This window comes from Oreochromis niloticus, linkage group LG11 (genome assembly GCF_001858045.2).
Source record: "Oreochromis niloticus isolate F11D_XX linkage group LG11, O_niloticus_UMD_NMBU, whole genome shotgun sequence".
NCBI lineage: Eukaryota > Metazoa > Chordata > Actinopteri > Cichliformes > Cichlidae > Oreochromis > Oreochromis niloticus.
The window spans coordinates 20,119,448-20,146,777 of NC_031976.2; the positions used below are offsets into that span (position 1 = coordinate 20,119,448).

At 42.1% G+C, this 27,330-nt stretch overlaps 1 protein-coding gene across 1 annotated transcript; it reads right to left on the reverse strand.

The window, feature by feature from the left end:
• Nucleotides 1-426: 426 nt before the first annotated feature.
• On the reverse strand, nucleotides 427-22,583 carry ptpn3 (protein tyrosine phosphatase non-receptor type 3). The gene is given in 28 exon segments (XM_025911217.1): nucleotides 427-1,091; nucleotides 2,797-2,932; nucleotides 3,084-3,229; nucleotides 7,420-7,548; nucleotides 8,262-8,408; nucleotides 9,935-9,996; nucleotides 10,220-10,310; nucleotides 10,631-10,806; nucleotides 10,951-11,107; nucleotides 13,030-13,086; nucleotides 13,188-13,265; nucleotides 13,366-13,459; nucleotides 13,592-13,753; nucleotides 13,874-13,999; nucleotides 14,087-14,095; nucleotides 14,097-14,290; nucleotides 14,669-14,732; nucleotides 16,409-16,497; nucleotides 16,602-16,689; nucleotides 16,799-16,916; nucleotides 17,125-17,177; nucleotides 17,260-17,304; nucleotides 18,494-18,575; nucleotides 18,765-18,807; nucleotides 18,967-19,101; nucleotides 20,982-21,123; nucleotides 21,654-21,710; nucleotides 22,411-22,583. Coding segments are annotated over 26 exon segments (2,625 nt in total). The 5' UTR covers nucleotides 21,051-21,123; nucleotides 21,654-21,710; nucleotides 22,411-22,583; the 3' UTR covers nucleotides 427-1,016.
• Between the last annotated feature and the right edge of the window lie 4,747 nt (nucleotides 22,584-27,330).

A 27,330-nucleotide genomic window follows, 5' to 3' on the forward strand; every position in this document is an offset into this window, starting at 1 on the left:
TCTGTGAGTTGATCTGTTGGCTCTGAATGCATTTATGAATGAAACGATGACCCTCTGATTACACTATTCACAGATTTTGTGGCATTATGTTCATTAGTGGGGGATTTAAACAGCATCACACTGAATCCCCATGAAAAAAGAAAAAAAACACAGCATGGTGAATGGCACATCCCATTAAAACATCATCATCATCATCACGAACCAGCAGAGATGCCGCAGTCCTCCCAGCAGTGATACAGTTTGCTAATATTTTGTCATAACCACACCATTTGGGCTGATTTGTGATGCTGATATAGCTTCCCTGATGTGATGCCAGCTGAAGCTTAAATAAGAGCGCCGCCTTTTACCTCGGCGTGCAAATTCATTCTGTGGGAAGATGTGCACAAGACATTTCTTCAGCTACGGTAAAGGACAAAAGCAGACACATCGGTATAAATCAGTGTTTATTGTGTGTCTTTAATAATTTAATAGTAATGGACGGTGCTGAATTTGGCGTGTTGCACCACCATGACTTTTTCTGCTGTAGTGATCTAAAGTCAGCCTTAATCTTCATCTCTGGACTCACGGACAGACTACAGATTACAACGATCCCGGTCAGAATCTGCTCCCCCCCTCCGTTTGATCCACTGACTGAGAAGCATCAGTCTAAGGCACATGTAGCTTAATAGGCAGAGGCACCAAACCCGAGTGGCCTCTTCTTCAGAAATTAGCAGCAGCTCACGTCAGTCTTACATCAGTCTCTATGGAGACCACAGCCTCTATAAACTTAATGCACTTTCAGCAAAAACTAAGGCCGGCTAAGGTGTAAGATTCATATTCTTGCACAGACAGGCAGATCACAAACAGCTGTGCTGTGCAGCTAGGTTCACTCTCATTATCCATGTCTGTGCTCCTGTCCTATAAGAGTCTAATCTGTTTTGTTTTTTTGTTTTTTTGTAGCTCTGTAGGTCTGTGGAAGTCGTCTGCTATGAAAAAGGCAGAAAAGTGCGGTTGTCTGGTCCTGGTGCTGACTTGGGTTATGGTGCTGCAGCTCTTTCCTGTTTCTCTTTGTAGACTCGCAGAATGGCTTCACACACGAACTGGAACTGACACTGTAACAAATAAAAACACAAAATATTATTAGTTACTTGGAAACAAAGCAGTTTCTGATGTGATAATACTGGCAAAATACTATAACTTTCTTAATGTCAAGAAAACTCCACGTAGAGAGCGCATTACCAAAAGACACAGTTCAGTGAGTTTGCAATTCTGATGATGATGGTGCCAGGATGAAGAGTCAGAGGAAGGAGACATTATACTCAAACCCACATGTGTGATATTAGAGGGAAATCAGAAGAGTAACCGAGAGAACAATGTCACTGTGAGTAAAATAACAGCGCTGTGGTGAGATTGATAAAAAGCTCTCAAACAGCTACTGAGACGCCTGATAGTGCAATTGATTTGTAAGAAATTCATCTCCGTCCTGTTTTCAAAGAACTGCATTACCAGTAAGAGTCTGTCTGGGTGGTTAAGAAGCCTCAAAGACCAGAAAGATGAGGATTTTCATGGGATTTTAAGAACCCCACCCCCCCAAAAAGCACAGAATAACACCCACATTCTCTCCCAACATTAAAGGACGTCCTCTGACTGTGCATGTTTCCATTACTGATACACAAACATATGGGGGAAACCTGAGGAAGTGTTCCATCAGCACAAAAACATCACAGAGATGAATCCTCAGGGAGTGGCTCTCCTTTCCAAAATAAGGGTGATAGTGGTAGCAGCAGAGGCTCAGGAGTATACTTGTGACTGGAGGTCTGCCACATTCCCAGCACTGTCTCCAATTGAAGCAACGAGTAACACCTTTCCTCTCCTTCGACAGCTACCACCGAGGTGCTACAGAGCACGGCTTCCAACCCCAGCTTGTGCTAGTGAAGCTTCTCATCAGCTGCCATCAGTATTATACAATGGCAGTCACAAGGTTCTGCGAATTAATTAGAGTTACAGATGGCAGGAACCAGCAGATGTCCACATCTGTGACAGTGGGCTTATATAAAAGGGCAATTTTGGAAACAGTAAGTCTTCTCTCTCTTTCTGAAAACTTCCTGTGGAGTTTCACAAGGTGGTGAATTCTTTCAGGATTCAAGAAGCCTTCTAATAAACCAAACCAGCTAGCTAAGTTTAATATTATTTTCCAGATAATATCTGCACATTTAATGTGAACCCATCCTTTACCCTCATGCAGAAATGAGCTAAATGTCTCTAATTCGGAGCACAGCTGCTCCAGGTCCTTTTGAGGTGTCTCGGATGATCCTGGCATTCACCTATCAGCTGCTTGCCGAGGAGCTACAGGTATGTAGCAACCATAATGAGATGCTGAATAAACGCGGGCCCCTCTGGGGAGGAAATCAAGGTTTGGAACTTCCTCTTGGAAGTGTGATCTTTAATCCATGGCTCTCTTCCACAGCTTGCAGTTGTCCTGGCTTTCTTGCCTGGCCACCAACTGGTTGCAGGAGATGACTGCAGCTCCCTGAGCCTGGTTCTACCAGAGGTTTCTTCCTGTTAAAAGCAAGTTTTTCCTTCCCACCATTGCCAAAGTGCTTGCTCACAGAGGATCATATGATTGTTGTAACTAAAAGTACTGTGAGCAACTTTTAAGCTGTCTACAGTGAAACAGCCAATGGAAAGACAGAAAAACAGAAAGCAGCTAGGAAATCTCTTCAGATACAGATTATCATAATAATAAAATCATAAAATAAGGAGGTTAATGAGGCAGAGAACAATCACAGAGTACAAATCCTTGTTCTGTCTCTGTACCGTGGTCTGAACCATCATGGCTCGTTGATCTCTCAGTGTTTTGACAATGTCCAGGGGGGACACCGGCTGACCCTGGTCCAACTGACTCAGCGCCGTTTCCATGGTGATCAGAACACCTGTCCGCCCAATCCCAGCGCTGCAAATGTAATTCAAAACAAACACGGTATTAAGTTTAGAGGACATGAAGGTGCAGGGCGTGCTGGCTGTTTAAGTATACCTTGTATATATATGTGTGTGTGTGTGTGTGTGTGTGTGTGTGTGTGTGTGTGTGTGTATTTGTGTGTTACCTGCAGTGTACCATTAGTGGCTCTTCACCTTTCCTCCTCTCCCTGACCGAGCTGATGAACAGCAGGAAGTCTGAAGGGTCGTCCGGTACGCCGTGGTCCGGCCACGCGACATACTGCAGGTGTGTGACTGCACGTTCCTCGCCCAGCTAAACACACGTGTACAAAAAACAGAACACACAAATGACAAACAGATAATGAGAGATATGAAAATGAAAGCGTTGCATAATCAGTATTTAATATGATAAACATGCAGCCTTTTGGGAAATATGCCCACATTACACAGCACGGGGCTGCAGGCTCAAATACTCTGACATTATTCAGTATGAGAGGAAACAAAACACCACAGAGAGAGCAGTGGAAAAAAAAAACAGAGCAAAACAAGCATGTGGCCAGTAGGTGACACCGAGATTAGGAAGCGAGGGAGGGACGGAGAGAGATGAAAACAGGTGGAGAGTAGAGAGCACAGAAGACCAGAGCTAAAGGGGAAAAAAAGTGAAGGCAGGGAAGAGAATGGCTGAGCTGAGAGTTTATAATGGGCATGTGGCCTGTGACTCCTGTGACTCCATGCAGGGATTAACTCGCTGCGCCAGAGGAGCAGATGGGCCCACGCAGCAGTATCTGTGTACGCATGTGTGTGCATTCATACTTCATGCCTCCTTGAGCATTATCTGTTTATTTACCTGCTCGCCCAGGAAGGTGATGTGAAAGCCTTTAATCTGATAATCTACCATATTACAATCAAACAAACCAACTTCTCGCAAGGATCCTCACGTCAGTACAGCTGCCCACTCCCACCGACACACAAACGGGGCCACGTAATTTGTCTGTATTCGCTAATGCACATGCCCACCCACCCACGCACACATACAGACCAAACCACCCACATGGAAGGGACTTGTATGTTGGCTGCAGATAAGTTTGGCAGCTCCCCGTGGTTAGCTCCGTTATGTGGCATATGGCACGAGCATGATACATGCTACTGCAACATATAAAAAGAAAAGCCATGTGTTGGGTCACTGCGGTCATGCCTCTCCGTGCTCCACGTGCACACGAGAGCAGGGGGGAACTTTGCTGTGGATAAAATGCAGTTCCTTGAATCGCCACTTGAGGCTCCAACTAAAAGTGAGTTAATCTCGGTAAAAACCCATGTTAAAACGACCAACTTCAGCTTGGTACAAAAACAGTTTTAGTCTCTTTTGCTAATTTGTCCCGTCGTGATAACTGTACCGGAGTAAAATGTTTAAATGACTCACCTGTTTAACTGTTTCATAGGCTTAAAGTTTTGAGTAGGAGCTGTGTTTTGGACATTTTTATTAGTCACCTAATGCAAGATGTGAGTGGGGGTTGAGGCACCTGGGAAGGTATTTCAAAACTGTGTTGTAGATGGCTGACAGTTGGTGTGATAAGCCACCCCCTCTGTTCCATGATGGTCGTTCACAGTGGACATACATGGCCTCTTACTCCTCTTTCAAGGAGTTTCACAGTGGTTTCACACGAAACCTCTTATGGTACTGACCCACACCTCTATATAAACCTTGGCTCATATGATGATTAACATCATTAATAGTAGGGAAAACCCCCATTAGGGTTTAAATACCTGGGACTCTCCACCATTTGGTTTTGAAACTCTTAGATTTCACAAATCTGAAAGAAGTCGTCTGCCTTCTTTCCAAGCTCTGAGAACTGACTGAGAACCTATGCTGGCACTTTGCAAATCAATTTACTACTGATACTTGATCCTCTCAAAAGCAAGACAGAGACTGAGAATCCCAACTGTGCACAAAAACACAGCCATGCAATGACGCAATGAAGAACAAGCCAACCTTCCAATATTTTCAGTGTTTGCTATCTTTAACTTCACCCTCTGCAAACATCACTCCAAACTATGTTACAAAACAGTTGTTTGTTAAACAGTTTTTGAAGCATAAACGTCAAATAAACAAGCTGAGATTTTCCCTCAAATCTTTGTCCAGCAAACCTCTCAGCTGTGGGGGGGAAACCCCGCTCAGCACAGCCACACATGCCGTGAAGCTAAAACAGCAAAATTTTCCCCTCACGTGATGCTGGTGACTTTTCCCTCATTAGCCTGTGGTGATAACACCAAGTGGCTACAAGTAAATATTTATCTATCTACATCATTACTAAACCAGAATAATTCAGAGAATGGACACCGTTTCAAGTTAGACATTCATAGAAAATACAGGACAGACATTCAATGTTAAGTGCACAACACTAATCCACAGGCTCAAAGGAAGTGGTGAGTTTTTGGCAAGAGATATCAGATTTAATTTTTTTTACTATCCCACATATCAGAACCAAATTTTCCAAGCTGTTAGAGCCATGTTGGAGGGAGTATTGAGACTTGGACGCCAATCACTCGCACATGTTTTGTCCCAAAATAAAGTTATTCTGGAGAAACATCTGTTTGCTGCTAAGTAAAATACTACAATATGGGTTCCACATTACTCTTGAGGTCTTCTGTTTCTGTCTTCTGTGGTTAAAAACACTGGTTTGTAAAATACTTTTAGTGGCCTGCAAAAAAAATTACAAAGAATTGGTATAAATCCAAATCATCTTGCCTCAAACAATGACTGGACACTGATAACGATGGAACTAAGATCTAGAGCAGAAAGCTTAACTAGAAAACAATAGAAACAAACTGCTGTTTGTCAATGAACTGAGGACGCTGCCGGCAAAGGAAACCTTGTGTACAATCTAGAGTCAAACTACGAGGGCAATCCCAAAAGTAAGGTCTCCTATTGTTTTAGAAATACAAACAACCGTTTATTTTCCATAATATTTACATCATTTTAAAGGTTTCTACATAATCGCCATTTTAGTTGATGCATTTTTGTAGACGCTGTGGCAGTTTTACAATGCCCATGTCATACCCGCTCGCCGCCACCGCAGGTTCGCCTTCCGGACAAATGTTCTTTCAACTCTGAGAACAGGTGGTAGTCACTGGGTCCGGACTGTAGGGTGGGTGGGTGATGAAGTTCCAGCCAAAGTTTTGCAGGAGAGCGACGTGTGGACGTGCGGTGTGGTGGAGAATGCTTATGCACAGTGCGCGAAGTGCACAACTGTGTTTTGGTACCGAAAGGGGGCATTGTTGGTTGACTTTCTGCCTGTTGGGACCACAATAAACACTGACAAGTACTGTTAAACAGTGGAAAAACTCAGAAGGGCATTTCAGAACTGGAGAAGAGGAATGCTGAGCAAGGGCGTAAGCATTCTCCACGACACTGCTCGCCCTCATGTCGCCCGTCAAACTGTCGCTCTCCTGCAAAACTTCGGTTGGAACTTCATCACCCACCCACCCTACAGTCCGGACCCAGTGATACCACCTGTTCCCAGAGTTGAAAGAACATTTTTCCGGAAGGCGATTCTGTCATGGCAGCGAGCAGGTATGACATGGGCATTGTAAAACTGCCACAGCGTCTACAAAAATGCATCGACCAAAATGGCGATTATGTAGAAAAAGAAAAGAGTCTTCAAGGTTTAAAATGATGTAAATATTATGGAAAATAAACAGTTGTTTGTATTTCTAAAACAATAGGAGACCTTACTTTTGGGATTGCCCTCATACATTGCAGTAGTGGTCTTTTAGCTTGTTTTGTTTTCCTGTCTGTGTAATAAAAACATAATTAGGGAGTTAAAAAAATAGAAAACAAACATATAGATACATATAATGTGCTGTTTGCAACGTCATCTAAACGTTTTGAAATTTTAAGTGGAAAAAAAAAAGAAGAAAGAAATGGGGATTTTGGGCTTTAGCCTGGTTTTTGTATGCTGCATAACATATAATCATTTGTGGCTCCAAAAAAAAGTGAATGCAAAAAATCAAAACAGGACTTTACAAACCAATGAGTGCGATTAGTATGTCTGTCTTTTGTATACAGTCTATGACCTATGAGACAAAACTGATTAAAAGAAAAAAATCTTGATTTTCCAGAGCACAGAGAACAGCAACTTTACCGCATGTGAGAAGTTTAATTAAAATAATATTTTCAATTATCAAAATAGTTGCAGTTTTATTTTATGTTGACTGATTTAGCAACAATTCAATTCAATTCAGTTGAGGTTTATATACATAGTGCCAAGACAATCGAGACAATTTATACTCCAAAGTAAAGAGCCCATAGGATGCTGGAGAAAACCCCAACAATCAAGTAACCCTTCTATGAACAAGGACTTGGTGACAGCGGGAAGGAAAAACTCCCTTTTAACAGGAAGAACCCTCAAAAAGAAGCAGGCTCAGGGAGGGCCAGCCAGTTTGAGAGGATAGACAAAAGAAAAACTAGTCGATTAACCGTTGCAGTTGCTTTTGCTACTGTACCTCTGTGTGTGTCAGAGTGAACTGTCGCGTCACATACGCCAGGTTACACTCCTCGGAGTGGCACTTCACTCGCATGGGCCCATAATCCTTGGCTTCGGGCGGATGCGGCCAGTACTGGTGGCACTTGGTCTGCAAAGTGTATGACATCACCAACAAATTGCATTACTTCTGGCATGAGTCATGAATCAGGATAGAGTTTACTACTGCTACTACATCAGCTGCGCTCTGCTCTCAAGAAATCAAAGTCATATTAGCGGCATGCTATGTTCCACCTGGCAATCTAAGGAACAAAAGCAATTCATCAGGAGCAGGATGCGAACTGAGAGTCAATATGTGTGTGTGTGTGCGTCTGTGCAATCCTCAAGTAGAAAGAAACTCAGGAGACTTGATGAATATCAGGAAAATGATCAATTAATGAGAACATCTGGTTTCTAAGCAACAGGCAAGCTGAGACAGAGACATGTGCATTCAGCAAGACCTTGATATCTCGCTGCCTCGGTGTGGATGCGCCTTCACCCTCGAATTATTTATCTCATTGGCATCCCGCTCGCACTTTATATTTAGCTATTCTGTACACCGCGAAACACTGTAATTACTCACAACAGTGCAAAATAGATCATTTCTGTGTGCCAACATCAACGCTGAACCTTCCAATTATAGCAATCATGTGTCAAATTAAACATGAAACAGCATGTAATAATACCGCGGTAATCACTATGTTAATGCACCACTGATTGTGAGTTGTGTAATTTCAAGTGTTTCCCCTCTCTGTTCGCTCTTTACTCCTTTACAACGGTGGCTGTTTACAGGATAAAAGCCCAAAAGCATAAAATGATGTATACCCGTCCCCTCTCTGTTAGAGTTGTAAGCATGATGATGGTGTGTGTCTGTTGCTCCCAAACAGTCTGCCAAAAGTGAGTGAAGGTCTGTGGTAGTGGACCCTGAGCTGCAATGTAACGTAAACATACACCAGACACCGGGGGCGCCACCTGAGAGAAATACAAGGAAACACACACACACACACACATATACACACACAAAGACACACAGAGTGGATGAGTTTACATTAAAACCTCAAACAGAGACGAGCCCAAGCAGCAACGTCTGTGCACGGAAAAAAGAAGCAAAGGTGGAAGTGCCAAAAAAACTGCAGTTCCTATAGCGGCCACTTGAGGCTTGCTCCAAGAGTGAGTCAGTCCACACAGACTTCCTCCTCCTTAAATGATCATGTTTACAGCATTAAGTACTTTTGGTCTCTTTAGTTAGTTTAAGCTAAACCGTACAAGGCATTAATTTCATAACTTAGAGCTCCAATCATATGTTCCAATAGAGTTTCTTTATATTTCTGCCTCTGAGGAGCCTGACTGTTTTGTCATTTTTAAGGTGGTTTAAGGTGGAGTAATTGTTTTTCCCACTTTCTGAAAGTCGTTCAAAGGTTTTCTTTGGACATGGGCTTCTTTTTCACTCATCTTTAGTCCAGTCCTGGACCACTTTGAGAGTAATATTTTTTGTTTGTGAAGCCACCAAGCACTGATCTAAAAGACTTAACCCAAAACATGAACCAGTATTGTGTCTACACATAACAGCAAACTTGGCACAGAACCAATTTTAAATGATATATTTAGATCTTTTGTTACTAGCAGCTTGTTGCAAAAACACATAATCTGTTCCCATTTAAAGATAGCACAGTTTGACAGACATAAAATAGTATAGAAGTGGCAGGTCTAAAAAATATCTTCAGTAAATGTACAGTATCTGAAAGTCATGTCTTTCAGAAACAGGAAAAAATCCAGCAAAGACCTGACGCCTCATCAGAACTGGTCTCAGTGAAGAGTGGCTGTCAAGAACCCATTCGAAAGGAAGGGAAACAGGGAGAAAAGGCTGAGGTATGACAAAGTACAGAAGGATTGGACTGAAAATTAGTGGCAACAGTTCGGATACAGTGATAAATCAGGAGGAGGTCAGGAGAGAAGTACAACAGTGAGTGTCTCCAGCCACTGTGAGAGCATAATGTGCCACGAACTGGGTCTGCATTTCAGCCAGGAGTGTTGGGAATCTTAATGAAAGTAGGGTAGAACATACAGATTTTGATCCATCATTTGAAAAGTTAATGTCTTTCAAGAAGTCTGGAGAAATATTTCTGAAGACTACTTAAAGAAATGGCAAGACATCTTTACTAAGAGAGGTCAGGATGTGTTGAAGAATAAAGGTGGTCATATCCAAATATTGAATTTTAAGCGTGACTGAACTGTACAGACAGTTTTTGCCTTACATACTGTATTTTCATGTATGTTTGACATGTTTCAATAAATCACTGCACATATTTCCCATTTCGGTAGCAAAATCTAAAGAAATGAGGGGTTTGGCACAGTACTGTATGGTCACTTCTGCATCCATAAAATCAACACGTGTGCAGACACAATTTTGAATTTAAATTAAGACTTGGCTAGTGGCTATTTCAATTTTATATATACAGTCTATGAACAAGACAGAGTTTCATATCAGTGATATTTACCGTGATGTGGCTGGCATTGATATAGTCCTCCTTACCCTGCAGCACCACTCTGGTAGTGTCATCTGAAAGTAGAGGAGGACAGCAGTGTGAGAGGGTCACAACAGAGCTGTCAGCAGACCCCAGGCTCAGCCAATTAAATTTCATGAGGAGTCACAGGAGAAACTTCCAGATCAAGGTTAGTAAGTCAGCACAGAGGTGGGTGGTGGGAGGGATTGAGGGATGGGGAAGCACCCGGCTGTGATGAGACCAACAGCAGAGTATAAACAAAGAAACAGGAGCACTTACAAGGCAAAACATCCCTATATCGATTCTTCTCCACGTTCTCAGGGAGCCGAGCACAGCTCAGTGTCAAACCGGGCTTCCTCCTGTATAAATTCTAGAAATTACAAGCACGTAAACACACCGAGAAACATACACAAACACAAACTACAAATTCCAGGCCAATCACGGCGTCTCGGCTTTAAATCTTCATGGATCAAATTCAAGTGAAGATTAGGGCCAGCATCTGTTCAAACACAAACACTTAAAAGCTTGTTATGATCCCTCACATAACCGAGAGGGGCAAACTAAATCCTGCTTAAAATAATAAAAAAATAAAAACACAAACGTGCCCGCTCGTCATTCATTCACGTCTATGAACATAGTACACCTTAAAATAATAATCAAGTATTCAGCTCCAATTTGCATCTTAAATACCTCGAAATGGAAACAGAGTGAGCCTGTCTGTATCCCCCTCTCTAGTTGCCTCATGGATTCCTCCAGTGTGGGGGGGCGCTCTGACAGGCCAGGTGAGCGTGGCTTTTCTTCCTGTGGTTGGATGTTGAGCGTGAGGGTGGGCAGCGAATGCAGCAGGGGTGGACCCCGGCCAGGACCTGTTTTAGAAGGACAGTTCAAGGCTGTAATAAATATTCATTGAAACATGACGGACAGAGTGCACACTTGGATCACATGCTGTCTCAGCACTTTTCTCTGACAGCGACACACACACACACACACACACACACACACACACAAACCTTTACGTCTGATGAGCAAGGTCAGCTGCCTGGTGTGCGACTCTCTGCTGGCTCGTATGAACATGACAACCTGGTCATGTGTGTGTTCAGAAATGTCTCGACCGTTGATAAGCACCACCAGGTCTCCTTCCATGAGTTTGGGGTCGCTTCGATCTGCCTACAAACAACAGAGAGTCGTGTATAGCAGTGTCAGTGTAAACATTGGCTTTTAAGGTGATTTAAAAACATTCTTACTGGCATACAATTTGTCCACCAGAGACAAAGTGTATGCCAGGTCACAATTTTATAGAAAATAGTCAATCACATGGCAGCAACTCAGTGCATTTAGACATGTAGATATGGTCAAACCGAGCATCAGAAAAGGGGGAGAAAGATCCTTAGAGGGACTTTAAACGTGCCACGGTTGTTGGTGCCAGACAGGCTGGTGTGATCATATCAGAAACTACTCATCTGAGCCAACCCAACCATCTCTAGGGTTTACAGAGAATATTCTAAAAATAAAAATAAACTATACAGGGAGCAGCAGTTCTCTGTGCCACAATACCATCATCCCAGTGGGTGATGGGATCCGCCAGGGCTGCCCTTTGTCACCGATTCTGTTCATAATTTTTATGGACAGAATTTCTAGTCGTAGCCAAGTAGCAGAAGGCTTTCACTCGGGTGGTCTCAGAATCTCATCTCTGCTTTTTAAGGATGATGTGGTTCTGTTGGCTTCATCGGGTGATGGCCTCCAGCTCGCACTGGAACGGTGAAAGTGTGAAGTGGTGGGAATGAGAATCAGCACCTCCAAATCTGGCCATGATCCTCAGCCGGAACAGGGTGGAGTGCCTACTCTGGGTCGGGGACGAGTTCCTGCTCCAAGTAAAGGAGTGTAAATATCTCGGGAGAGCGGGAAATGCGGCTGCAGCACTAATCCATCGTGGTGAAGAGAGAAAGCTGAGTGTAAAAGTTTACCGGCCGATCTACGTCCCTAAGAACGAGATCGCGGATACAAGTGGCAGAAATGACCTTCCTTATTTGGGTGGCTGGCCTCTTCCTTAGAGATAGGGTGAGAAGTTCAGCCGTCCAGGAAGGGCTCAGAGTAGAGCCGCTGCTCCTCTACATCAAAAGGAACCAGTTAAGCTTACAAGGATGCCTCCTGGGTGAGGTGTTCCGGGCATGTCCCACCAGGAGGAGGCCTCGGGGTAGACCCAGGACATGCTGGAGAGATTATATCTCTCGGCTGGCCTGGCCGATAGATATAAGCTCGGACAAGCTGTAGGAGGTGACTGCGGAGAGGGAGGTCTGGGTTTTCTCTTCTTAGGCTGCTGCCCCTGTGACCTGGACCCGGATAAGCGTAGGCAGATGGATGGATGGATGGAACTCCACACAGGGAGGCAGCTGGTTCATAGATTCAAACCCAGTACCATCTAGCTGTGAGGCAGCAGTGTTAACCACTGCTCCACTCGGCCACTCTGCATTAAATCAGTCTAAATGATTGGACTAACCATGCAAATTTTAAAACGTCTACCCTAACTTCCTAAACTACCAAATTACCCCAACAGTCAATAGTCCCTAAAATATTACATTTTTATATTTTCCTGTCATATTTATACAGTTACAGTGTCGAATGTTCATATTAAAAATGGCCAACATTTCAAAGACTGTGGTCAGCATGTTTAAAAGTAGCCATATGAGGTAAAAACACAGGAGTGAGATGACTCGTAACACGAGGTATCCAAAGTATTTCATGCTTGGCACAGATTTTCTCATATTGTCATCTTAAGAGGCAATATAACAAGGAAGAAGAACTTGTCAACTCCCAGGATAGAAACATGGAACTGGAAATGAACATAACAGGGTCCCTTATGTTTTCTGTTGGGTATGACAAAGATCATTAAAAATGTCACTTAATAACACATTTTAGAAGCTGGCACCAGAATATTCCCCATGCAGATTTCATCTGATGAATTAGCTCATCATTAGTGCTCTATTTCTTTACAAATACATAACCACAAGCCAAAGCTGATTTTTTATTACGTGTTTATGTCTCATTGTTTTTTCATGTAAATTTGAGGAGCCATCTGAGTGCGTTCTTACCGGTGAGTCGGGTTTAACATGCGATATGGCTAGAGGCATCTTCTGATCAACGCCACCCTAACAGGAGGAGGCATCAGAAAATTAAACAGAGGAAGAGTGCAGCAGTAATAAAACATAAAACTCTGAGTGTGTGGGCTGAATAACAAGCACAGACCTACCTTAACATTAAAGCCAAACTTGCCCTCCTTATCGGGGGCAATGCATATTAGCATCAAGTCACCGTCACCGGGAGCACCCTGCATAGATGATAACTCATAATCAACACACACACATACTGAATACACACACATGAATAAATACACCAAAATACACAGAGCTGATGGTAAGATAACAGACCTTATTGAACTGGGGTAAGCTATCCTCGTCTGTTATGCTGTCATCGGCTTGCAGTGAAATGTCATCTGTTGCTGGGTTATAATCGCCAGAAATGCTGAAAGACATTAAATAAACAGAATTTTTTTTAACATTGTAGATTAACCGAAAACTTTGACACATTCCTACTGATGCAGGTCTGTTTTATTAGACTGCTCGGTAAAGCGTTTCTGTTATAAGAGGTACTAACTGATGAGGTGAACCCTGCCCCTCACTGGTCTTGGAGCTGCTCACAGACGCCCGGTATGTGTAGAAGACATCTTCCCCCTCTGACATGTCTTTCAGGTCAGTGGTCAGCTCCATCGAGGATGGGCGAGGTTTACGGATGCCGTGGCGAACTCGAGGACTTCGCCTGTCGCAGACAGGAGAAAGCAGTCACTTTTTTAAAATCACATTACAGGAAATAGCACAAGAGGAATGAAGAAAGGTTTAATATGAAGCACAGCTGAAAACTTAGTGCTGGTGACTGTACCAGTTGGGGGTGCTCGGGGGCGATCTGGAGGGCAGACTCTTGGTCTCCAGGTGCTCCGATGACAGCGACCTCCTCAGGACTGGGTTCCACACCATCCCCCCGACCACTCGCTGGCAGACTGGTCCACTGCAGTCGAAGACAGAAATGTCAAATCAACTTAAAATTTCTTTGCCTTCCTGTGAATAAGTACCAGCTGGGTGTCCAAGGACTCACCTTTCAGGTTTACTGTTGCCCAGGCCCAGGTGCTGTGTGATCAGCTTTCTGTAAGACTGAAGTGTGGTGTTTTTTTAGTCTGGAGCTCCTGGGAGAGCGGTTAGAGGAAAAGAAGCAGTGATGGTCCACGCAGGATCGCCACAAGTTCTTACAGGTCTTGGGGCAGGGCAGGAGCAGAGACACCTCACAGTCCTGGGTTTCTCCCTGCAACATGCACAGTTTAGGCTCTAAATGGGTCTTAATACTGTAAACTGTAGCATTCAAGGTCACATCAACTTATGCTGCTCAGGTTGCAGTTTTAACTGGCGATAAAAAAACTTCTATCGCCATATTTTCTGAATGATGTATTAGCTGTCAAGCAGAGAAATGGAGACAAAAATGTGCCAAAATTATGGAAATTAAAATCAATGCCATATTTCTGTGCGTCTGTGCACACAACGGAGAATAAAAATAAATCATAAATCTCCATGTGCCACAGAGAAAACAGATATGCCAGCCAAGAGTGTAGTGTAATTAAGAGCAAGAGTTTGCTGAGGGCAGATTTCCAAACTATTAATAAGGAATACTGAAAGGGGGACTCACGTGTTTTTGTTTCAGATGTATATCAAAGCGTTTCCTCTTAAAAGAAATCTTGATGATGTTCCCCCTGCGTGGAAACAAAATGACGGGATTGGTCGAAAGGTGATGAATCACAAGAAAAATCATAGAGAGACAGACAGAAAGAGATGACCTTTCATAGAAACATAAGACCCAAAAAGTGCCACATGACAAGATCAAAACAACACCAAACAGCAAACATAACATATACACTTCTGTACAAAAGTCTTGAGCCACTTCTTTAAAAAAAAATTAATTTTTTACTTCCAAGCAGCCAGACTTTGTCATCATTTTCAAAGTGCTCTTGAGCAATAGTTCTCCAGGCTTTGTGAACGTGTTTGGACATTGGCTGCTTTTTCACTCAGTTTCAGTGTTCTTGTACCTGACCATTTTCAGTACAATGTTTTTTTATCTGTTAAGCCACTTAACAGTGAACTATGAATCATATGTGAATCATCTGTTATGTGATGATCATTTCATCATAACAGCAAATTTAACAAAGAACCAGTTTACATGATATCTTTAGGCTCTTTGTTACTAGCAGGCCGTTGCAAGAACATGTGAATTGTTCCAATTTCTTTAGTTAGATCTATGAAAAATGATCTATGAAAAACAAAGTTCGACAGGCATAAAATAGTATTTTTGCACCACAAAAATTGATTCCCAAAGAGATATTAGCTGAACACTTGACATATCTTGGTGTAGTGGACATTGTGTCCCTAAAACTGTTGAGGAAACTGGACAAGTGGATTAGAAACGAAGAAGTGACAGGTCTAAAAAAACTCCAGCAGATGAAAAGTATTTCCAAGTCATGTCCTTAAAAAGCAGCAAAAAATCCAGAGAGATACATCTGACCCTTCATTTGATCAACTTACTGTTTACTGAAGCCTCATCAGACATGGCCTCAGTGGAAGGGTGGCAGACAATCCATTCGTAAGAAATGGAAGCAGGAGGAAAAGGCTGAGGTATGACAAACTAGGGTGAAAATCAGTGGCAACAGGTCTTGTATAGTCATGAATCCAAGTAGGAAGATTTTGGTTCAAATCATCATCAGTATATATGGAGGACGTCAAGAGAGAGGTACAACAGTGGGTGTCTGCAGACATTTGTAACAAAACAGTGGAAGCTCTGTCATGGTTTGGGAATTTCAGCCAGTGTTGTTGAAGATCTTGTCAAAATTGAAGGAATTATTAACACAGAAAAATACCATCCGACTTTGATCACCATGCAATATAATGTGGAAAGGGTCTGATTGGCCACAGCTTCATTTTTCAAAATGACAATGAGTCGTGGATTGGCCTCCCCAGAGCCAAGACCTCAACATTATTAAAGCAGTGTGGGATCATGTTGACAGCAAATGGAACAAAAGGAAGCCAACATCCACGGAAGAGCTTTGAATGTCTTTCAAGAAGCCTGGAGAACTATTGCTGAAGACTACAAGGAAGCTGCCCAACAGAGTTCAGGCTGTGATGAAGAATAAAGGTGGCTGTACCAAATACTGTCTTTTTTTTAGGTTTGAACATGTTTCACACATATCAAATTTTCTTAGCAACATATAAAGAAACGAAGGGTGACTCAAAACTTTTGGGAATGCAAAAATATCTGGATTTACATCGCAAAACAACAAACAAACACAACAACAAAATAAAAGCTGCAGTATTAGGTTGTAATAGTACTCCAAATTAAATTCTTGATTAAAATAAGATAAGCAGGACCATCACTCACCACGGGAAGAAACTGGAGCAAATCATATTACAGAATACTGCAACACCACTTGAAGCCAAACCCACCATGAGAGGGGCATTGTTGGTGTCCTGGGAAAGATAGGTTTGAGGAAAAAGACAAAAACAATCAAATCTAAAAAGAAGAAGAAGAGGTCAAACCACGATACAAGATGTTAAAAGTTTAGTCACAGTACCGTGGCAGCATGCAGCTCCACTCCGTACAACTCCAGCGTCCGTGCTGTGTTGAGAAAACACAGCTCCGCATCGCTCTTCTTAAGCCCTCTGAGAACACGCACAGTCACATATAACAACAGCAACTAACTGCACAACAAACCAGCCATTTTTATTATTATTTCAGTGGTGGCTAGATGTAATGAACTGTCTTAATTACTTGTGTTGTGGATGCAGATCCTCCACTTTAGATAGGAAGTCTTCATCCTGTTCAGGGATGAAGTGGCATTTTGAGAGGTAACCAGGGAGCCAGGACGGACAGTGATCTCCCATTTCCGCTGCAGATGGTGGAAAGAGACACTGAGCATCCATCCACACAGAACAACATAACCAGCAGTACACATCCGTGTATCCTGACATCTGGTGTACTGTAAGAGCTGCTAATTGAGAGGATCGAGAGCATCCTCACAGGAATAATTACTCACAAGGTTATTATTGAGCCATTAATCATTTGTTTTTTTTCTAGGAAGAGATCGTGAGACTTACACTGCACAGCATAAGAAGCCAGCACTACAGCTGCGCTCAGCGGGCACTGCAACCTGCAATCATATTCGATGATTACACTAAACATAAGCTGTGCACAAGGGAGGGGATGCTTGAATTTGATTTTCTGTTACTAACCGTCCTTCTCTAATGTCACTCCTGATCTGGAGGAAGTACAGGTGCCTGGAGGAACAGGACAAGAGGAACTTTTAACAACCCACACCTTTGTTCTGTAGCCTACAGAAAACTCTTTGAAGTGGTTTGACCTATTGGTACTGCTAAATATGTCAGCAGGCTAGCCTTACTGGCTACGAGTCAGAAGCTCCAGTCACACTAAAATATTTCAACAAAGATTTTCTCACACAAAAACACCCCTGACTGTTCCAGGTTTTTCGCTTACGCTGTAAAATCTCTCACTGAGGATCAAATGGGAATGGCATCACACGTTTTACACAGAAAATACCCATCAAATATCTGTGAGTTTGGATCACCTGGTGCTACAGATTTTGTTTTGAATGTTTCAATAACTGCTGAGGTTACTGAAAATCTACTTTCAGACATTCGTGTTGCCTTCAGGATCAATCCTAACAATTTTTGATGAACTGGTCCCTTTTCTATCCAACGCTTCACGCCGAACAGAGCACATAAGCGCCGTCAGCGAGAACATTTAGCTCAAAGTTTCACAGAGCTGCTAGAATACCGCAAGTCTCTTCGTCTCGTGCAGTCATCATTTGGAGGAGCCACTGCTTCACGTGAAACTAGTTATTTGGCCTAGGAGTAGGCCTGCAAGATGCAAAGAAAATCTCTGTTATTCAGTAACACTGTATAATACTGTAATGACAATATAACATGAAAAAAGCAAATGCTGAAGTGTGCATTTTAGATGTAACAGCTCAAACAAGGGTTTGTCCTTTAGTTTCTGAGAGGCTAAGGTACTGATGTTGTAATACTCAGGCAGTGGGAGGTTTTCTCATTTTCCCACTAGCTATTATCCCTCTGAAGCTACTTTCACTTATTCACAAGGGGGTCGCCACAGCGGGTAGCTCAGCATGCTTGACTTGGCAGATTTTTTACACCGGATGCCCTTCCTGACGCAACCCCCAAAGGGATCTGCGTCTCTTCCCAGGACCAAACCAGGGAGCCACTGCTAGCTACCTATCCTGCTGTTGGTATAAATATAACATTCTCTGTCCGGCAGGTTTTCTTAGCGACTACACTGCATTCCTTCTTTTGTGTTGCGTTTATCACATATTTTTGTATCCCAGTGACGATAAAAGTATTGACTAGTCATCACAACTTGAGAGTAAGCCAAACTACTAAAACCCAGTCGAAAAAATGAAAAAGCCATCTATGATAAGCGTCACGTACTAACCTTGTCTGTTCATCCTGCAGAGAGTTGGGATCAGAGATGAAGAATCGTACTCTAAAGTTCAGATAAAAGGGGGACACGAGGCCTGCAGAGAAATAGCAGCTTGTCAAAAGTGGAACACATCCATGGGCACAAGTTCACCTCAATCTTAAACTGTTCCTCTTTTCTATTAGACTCTCTCTTTATCTAAGCATTTAAATTATATTTAAAATGGCTAGAAACATAATTCCAGCTGAAGGCAGTTAATTCTCTGCAGGCAAAACAACTGAGATACCTTTTATCTGCTTCTTCAAGGGCTTCTCGGGCTCCAACCATCTCTGTAAGAAAGGCATTCATTAAGTATAATGGCTAACTGGGGCTAAATAAAACCATTTATGTAAGTATGCCCCGTGGTTATCATCAACTAAACAGCAATCAGCATGTGCAGTACATTACAATCTCAGTTGCAATGTGCAGCAGAGGAACACTGAGCTCACTGGAGAGTGTGTGTTGGCTGTGATAGAGGCAATGGCTGTGCTGGATTCTCTGATCTGCAGACTGAAGAGCTGCCTCTCCTGCAGGCGCAGGTGGTCGCATACTAGGTCCAACAGAACCACGCCTTCATCCTGCTTCTGAAAGATGGAAACAACAACAAACGGCATCACAACCAGCCAAACTTTCCGGTTGCTTATCTGTACACAAAAATACACCGATCAGGCATAACATTATGACGGCTGACAGGCGAAGAGAATAACACTGATTATCTCTTCATCACTGCACATGTTTTTTATTCAGGAGCAGGTAAACACGCTGTTCATGTGTTAGAAGCAGGAATAATAGCCAAATGTAAGCATTTGAGGGAGTTTGACAAGGAATGGTTTGAGGAACATAAAAACGAGTTTGAGGTGTTCACTTGGGCTCTAAATTCCCCAGACCTCAATCCAATCGAGCATCTGCGGGATGTGCTGGAAAAACAACTCGATCCATAGAGGCTCCACCTCACAGCTTACAGGACTTAAAGGATCTGTTGCTAACATCTTGGTCCTGGAAACCACAGCATACCTTCAGGGAGCCTAGTGGAGTCCATGTCTCAACAGCTCAGGGCTCTTTTTACAGCAAAAAGTGGGGCTAACACAATATTAGGCATGCCATCGATCTTATCAGGTAAAGGCACTATTGATCATCTCGATCTATTAAGTTTTGCTTTGCAGCAAGCTTCATAAGCTTATTTCTCAACATATTAGGCACTTCAACAAATTCCAACAATGGTTTTGGTTTAGATCCACCTTTCCTCAGAACTCATCTTTGGTTTACAACTCTCCCTTCTTGAGAAAATTACTCTGTCATCCCCGGTCCAGCTGAAGCCATAACCCAGAAAGCATTGTCTTCTTGGCTCATACACAGCCCACATCTGAGTTTTCTTTAGGCTACATTTCACACTGACGAACAGAATTGACTGAGGTATGTGACTGCCACAGCTCAGCCACAGGTCTGCCAAATATGGGCCAGATGTCAGGTGTCACACCCAGCACCTGTCATAGCCTGTGTCGCCACAGCTCATGACATTTTGAGCTACACAACCACAGCCCAAAATGTGTCTGCAGACTTTTTTCTTTCTTTTTTATGATGCTTTTCTTTTTTTTACTGAACACCAATGTGACTTGGCACACCATGTGCAGACCCCTGCTGTGGCGTGTCTTGGCATGTATCAGTAAATCAGATAATGTTTATAATGTACACATCCAGGGACTTCAGAAAGCCCATCAGCAGCACAACATTCTGTACTTTATGCTGTTCACTGATTTATGAATCCCTCTGAGGGACAACCCTATAGCTCATCTGCATTTCCTTCTCTCTTTTTCTTCCCACTTTCTGTCACAGGAAGCATATTCACATCACCAGAGGACCTTGTTTACTAGAAACTGCGGCAAACAAGGTGTGTTTTTCTTTTGTAGCAATGCACACTATCTGGACACAAAATCCAGGTGATGATCAGTTTAAACCGCCTCTGCCTCCCTTAGAAATGATTCAGTGAAAGTCGGCGAACCTTATCCAAACAGAAGCAGCACAGGAGCCAAATAAAGACAGTAATGGAGAGTTGGAATTGGAGGCTCTTTATGACCACAGCACTCTCACTGCTCTCCCATTGTTCACATAAAAATGCTGCACAGAGCCTGTCCTGGAAGGCACTATCACGCCTATCAGTGTGTATACTGCCATCAGAGGCCAATGTGATACGCCGACAGCGTTAAAGGCTTCAAGTGTGGCGATCACTAGAAGGAGATGAGCGTGCCCTTCGAACCAACGTCGCATTGTTGAGTGAGAGATGTGAATCAATGGGAACAGGAAAGAATAGTCTGCCACTTCATCACATGTGACACAACAATCATTAACAGAACGCACAGGCAGAGAGAAGTAACATGTAATCTCCTCAGAAGGGACATAGTGTGTGTTTATGGGTGTGTTTGCGTGTGTGTGTGTGTGTGTGTGTGTGTGTGTGTGTCTTACGCACACTGACTCTGAAGGTCTCGATAGTGCCGTCCAGCAGCTGAACCAGGCAGAGCAGGTCCGGTTTTGGCATGTCTGTTACCAGGGTAACTCTGCCTCCCTCTCAAGACAAACGCCCTGCCCTCAGCCTGTCACCGAGAGGGGACCTGGAAACACACAATCACACAAAACCACACAAAAGTGTCAGAGGTTTCCAGCCCGTTGTCTTCCACAGAAAGCACCTCCCTTCTGGATGACACTGTGTGGTGAGTAATATATGTGCCTGATGGAGCATCAGACTGCAGTGAGTAATGCACTGTGAATGTGAAGGAGTGACTGTAAGTGTATGTGTGCATGGTTTGTGTAATCCCTTATTATTTGGCCTGGGTCTGAACATGTCCCTTCCCTCTCCCTGCTGCTCTCTCTCACTCTCTCTGCATCTCCCCGCCTTTCACAGGCAGCTGAATGATAAGAATGTTAAACATTTTCAGAGTTGAACACGCCCCATCGACAGCACTACAACTGATCCCAGACCAACCAGAGAAGGAATGCATGAACACAAAAACATGCACTACAAATGCACACATGCATGCATGCATGTATTCATATATGTCTGTGTGCATGCACGCTCAAAGGTAAAAACAACTCTGACACTGCGCTCCATGTGTGAGCATTGCATGTGTATGTACATACTTACATGTGTGCAGTCCTCAATTTCCAGGTGAACCGATTACTGGATCTGGCAAGCCTGTTTCTGAAAGAACACACAATGTCTGAGTTAATGTTTGAACACAGTGACACACTCTGAATATATTAGAGCAGAGCTTATGTCAATCTGATGACTGGTTTTCCATAACAACCCGCTCACAGGCAGACCTCTGATGAATTAACAAGTAAATGTTAGATTTAAAGGGAGATTCATCATCATGTGGCGACTGTGGCTTCACTGCGTCCTTTGCATCTTGCACCTATTACTCATATGTTGTGGCTCAATCGTACAAACGAGGGAACTGGGGACGGATTAGCCTATTTTATTGTGGTAATAACGCATACTTATGCTATAACGTTACCAGCACACAAATTACAAACGTGTACTGTGGATAAACTTAGACGATAAAGTTCAAACAACCCAGTTTGTGCTGCTTTACCTGATAAATCACTGAACAAACAGGGCCTGTCTCAGTGTATTAGGCCCGCATTTCTGAGCTCCGTCTGTCTCAGCCTGTCGATAATAAACTCTGTCGTGACCTCGCTGTACTTTGTACCACAGCGCGAACAAGGAACCTGTTGACAGCCTAAAGTTTTTCTGCTGCTACACCCAACAGGAGGAACGCACAGTACTGGCAAACTTTCCTCCAACCACCGCAGTCCTCGCTAAAGCCTGGCCAAGTTCATGTTTTCTGGGAAGAGAAAGGTTTAAAGGACATTTCTTTAAAAAAAAAAGGCTTTACTACCTCAGTGGTGCCGCTTCAGAGACGGGTCATATCCCTCCGGAGTGTGCGCGGAGAAAACCTCGGAACGGGGCCTGTCGGAGGAGCCAGGTAAAGTAGGTAAATATCCGGGACAAGTTTCTCATCCCTCCCTGCGCTGACTCCGCGCGGCCCCGCCCCTTTCTGCGCGCCCACGCTGGGAGGCGCGCAGGCAAAGCAGAGGAAATAGAGTCTGGAGCATAGACTGTATATAAAGGCAGCCTGCAAGAACAAGGCCCTGCATTAACAAGCTTCCAGTTTCATGTACGCTTGTGCTGCAGTAACAATAAAGTTTATCTTACTTTATATTTTTAACCCCTCAAAGCCTGAATCATGAAATAATTGCCTTGAAAAATCTTTTAACAATTAAAACAAAATTAATTACGTATTAATTAAAAGCAGAACAACAAACGTTATTGCAAAATTTTAAAGTGACATGAATATAAAATACACAATAAAGTGTTTTAAGTTTGCACTTTACTCTACTCTACTCAAAGATTACATTTTTTTACAGTTTACTTTTTTTGTGATTATTAAAGTTGACTGTGCTTTATTTTTATAATAATAATAATAAGATAATAATATATTAAGTCTCATTAAGTTTGAGATCTTTTTTTCAAACCAGACACAAAAACTAAAAATATATACACAAATTAAGACAGAGAGCCACCTAATAAAACAACACATTATACATGATCACATATTATATGTTTAGAAGTGTTATTCTTCCCATTTATTTATCCAGGACTCAATATTAGCTTTAATAGTTTTAATCTTTAATTTATTTAGTTTATGACAGGTGCACCACTGAGGGTAATTAAGAGTATGTGAAGTTTAAAATCATGTTGGCATGAAATATTCTGTATTAAAGCTCAATGAAGTGCTCTAGTTTCAAAACAGGAGAAGCACTGCAGCAATGTGCAAATACATGTATCGTTTTTTCTAACAGCAGACTGATGATTTCATAAAGCTGCTTGCTCAGGAAAAGGAAAAGGTGGTTTTTGTCCAACTTTAGGATTACAAAAACAAGAAAAGCCTCCAAGGTTCTTCATCAGACTTTATATTCTTCAATAAATCTTCTGGCTTGATGTCACCATCTACAGGACACTTGAAGTACTGCGGCTCCCTCCTCCAAGTCCTCTCATAGTAATACATAATAACAAAAATACACTTCCAGTAACTCATACTGACCAAATATGAGAGACATGGAAAAACAAAACTGTCTTTAACTGTCATGGTGTTTGGTGGTAATGATGTGCAAGTGTAAAATATTTGAAATTCCCACTTCAGACAGAGATTTAAAAAGTAATGATGGCATGGCAAAGTAATGAGTAATGAAGTAATAATGTGTGAAAACCTGTCTTAAAATGTTCCAGCACAGTGATTTTAATTCTTTGTACTATATGTAAGCTGAAACAGGCAGAGATGAGATGCGTGCCAAGTTCTGCCAACCAAGTGCTTGTTCAACGGCAGTGAGTATTACACAAATCAAAGCAATAACACTGCTGACCACAAGTGGCATGCTGTTTCAGTAACACCCTCTGATGTTAACTAACAGCCCTTTGCTACTAGATGACTCACAGTTGTATGAGATAGCCTTGTCAACGAAACTAATGAATTAAATATAAACACATACTCTAGAATAATTAATTTCATTTTTTTTTTAAAAAAGGCCTATCCAAAATAAAAGTTTGTATACATGTTTCATCCCCTCCCCTCTATATGAATATTATATATATTATATGAATATATATATATATAACTTGATTCAAAAACTTGATTTAAAACCTTGCGTCTCTGGATTTTGACTCTAGCTTGTAAAAAATTACTTTCCCCAACTTTCCCCAAAGTTTAGTGCTTCACAACTGAAGCACTAAACACAGGAAATATGACATCACTAAACAACTTTTCTCAGAATGGTAAAAAAGAAGAAGAAATAAATAAAAGAAATAAATAGATCAATTAATCAAGCTCTAAATGTGATACAATAGGGAGCTTAATAAGTCAACATTAACAAATTCATGCAGCCAGGTGGTATCACGCAGAAAAGATATACAGTGGTCAGAAGTCAATATCCACTCATCATGGGCGTGAATGTTATTTGTTTGTTTTCCAGGGTGGAATGATTGTACAGTATACATCTTTAATTACCTTAAAAAACAAAAATGTTGCCTTAGGTTTAGTTTAGTTATGTTTCACTTCATGTTTCTTGTCGTCTTGTCCATGTTTTCAAGTTCATGTTGTCATGTCTGTGTTTCATCCTGTTTCCTGTTTTATTGTGAAAGTCCCTGTTCTATGCCAGTGTGTCTAGTTTTGCTTCCCCTTGTTTCGTTAGGTCTGATTTGTCCCAGCTGTGTACCCACCTGTTCCCCATCCCCTCATTATTTCTCTGTGTACTTAAGTCCTCTGTCGTCCTTTGTTTAGTGTCAGGTTGTCTGTTGTCGTTTGTGCCATGTTCCATGTCAGGTTTCATGTTTTTTATGTTTATCTTTAGTTTCCCCAGTTTAGGTTATTGTTTAGCTTCACCTCTGCCTTTTGTTTTGTAATGTTTTACGAGCCTTAATAAACGGCTCGCTTTCTGTTAACATTCAGGTTTTGTTCTACATTCATTCGTGTCTGCATTTTTGGTCCTCTTCGTCACTCCATACAGTCTGCCTCTGCCAGACTGTGACACATAAACACACACTCAAATCTTTTAATAAGAAGGTTCTACGGTGTCTTTTAAGCTGATAAGCCCGTGACCTATTAACTTCTCATTAGTGACTGACATGATTGACTACAACAGTTAGTTTGTATTTGCCCACTTGAAAAGGATTTGTTTGACAGCCATCACTGGATTGACCAATACTCTGAACAATGTGAAACTTCAAGGATCTCGGCAAAGATCTAAGAAGGAGAATTATGGATTTACACAAGTTGTGAAGGTCTCTTGGAGCCATTTCTAAACAACTACAGATTCCAGGATCATCTGTTCAAATAATTGTATGTAACTACAAGTTATTCTGATGTGTCAAGCGTCACTGTCCAAAGTGAAGAGAGTTTTACACCACCATGGATGGACTGAGAGGATGCCAACCAAAGTGTAAGCCAAATTCAAAGCTCCAAATTTTAAACCCTCAAGCTTGACTGAAATGTTCAGCTTCCTGCATAGATATCCAAAAGCCGTCTGAAGGAACGTTTAATGGTCAGACCAGATATAGATTGAGCTTTCTGGTCATAATACCTTGAGGCATGTTTGGAGAGGTAAAGGTGAGGCTTTCAAACCTATGGACGCTGTACCAGCTGTCAAGCATGGTGGTGGTAGCACCATGATCAGGGGCTGTTTTGCTGTTAGTGTTACTGGTGTATTGCACAAAGTGGTTGGAATAATAAAGGAGCATTGGCTTCAAATTCTTCAGCTTCACCTGAACTCAATAGATAGAGGGTTGAAACTTGGACACAGTTAAAGGGCAATGATCCCAAACACACATCAATACTGGTTTTGGAATGGATCAAACAGGCTAACTTCCCAAAGTCCCGACTTCAAACTTATTGAAATGTTGTGGATTGTTTTAAAGCTGGGTTTGTGACAGGAAATGAACTATACCAATTTTTCCCAGAAGAGTGGTCAAGCAATGGGGGGTATATGTATATATTTGACCCTGTGTGGATAATTTGACCCTGTGTGGATAATTTGACCCTGTGTGAATTAGGGAAAATCCTAAATAAATCCAGACTTATGGGCCCACCTCTTGTTTCTTGTAAGTTATTAAAGCTGTGCAATCATTCCACCCTGGAAGAAGAACTATTATGGTCCCTCTGTGTTAGGCTCTTGGTTTTGATTTTTTTGTTTGTCCATTGTTTTCTTTTGGGTTTTGCAAAGTTATTGAAGTTCATGTTCTGTATTATTTTAAAGTTTGTTATAGTGTTATTTTGTACTTCCTTGTGCCTATGAGTTTTGTTATGTCCTCATGTTTAGTATTGGTTCCTTATCGTTTGGCCTCGTGCTCTTAGTTTAGTCATAGATGACTTTGGGTTTGTTAGTTCCTGTTAGCATTCCCGTTCTGTTCCTTCAGTCTTATCATTGTGTTAGTTACTTTTGTCTTCCTTGTTCCTATGTTTATTTGTGTAAAGCTAATCCCATTTCCCCATTCAGTTGTCTTCCCTCCTGTTTTATTTTGGTAAGTGCTGCTCTTTTTTTGTGTTTTTTTTACTTCCCTGTCTCATTTTGTTAGCTGCCTGGAGCTGTGTTCCCTACCTGCTCCCACTTCCCTCATTACCTTTTGTATAAGTTAACTCAGTCTCTCCTTTTCTTCATAGAAATCATTAAGAGACCAAAGTTGTTATGACACTGATACCACAATGACTGGATGTAAATTTCTAACTGTAACTGTATGTATATTTTGTTATATAAATTTATATTTACATTGTGTTCACTTTTGGTACATTTGTCATACAGCATGTGGCAAGTTGACTTAACCTAAAATTAATAGACCTTCAGTTTGTTACTAAAGAGCAAATGTCAAGCAGAAAACCAAGGAAAAATGTACTCAAATACACTTTAGGAAACACAGTTTCCTGAAAATATTCCCGACTTACAGGCATATGCCTGTTTAAACCTGTTATCTGGTTTCATGATCACCTGGCTTCACGGTTCCATGACTTCATAGAGACCCTCCTCTGTTCAGTTGGGCAGGCTGATCTGTGCTGTGGGCTTATGCACTTTTAGGACTGCTTTTGGAGTGTTGAGATGTGTGACCTGTGTTCAGTGTGACCTGGAGAGGTAAAACCAGCTCTGACCAGTTCCCATGCCGTCAGAGTGATGGGACAAGAGGTTTCACACTGAGGGCAGTCCATCAGACCAGCATGGACTGGTTCACGTTGGGGTCACAGGGTCTCTAGCTTTCCCCTTCCTCCCACCCACCC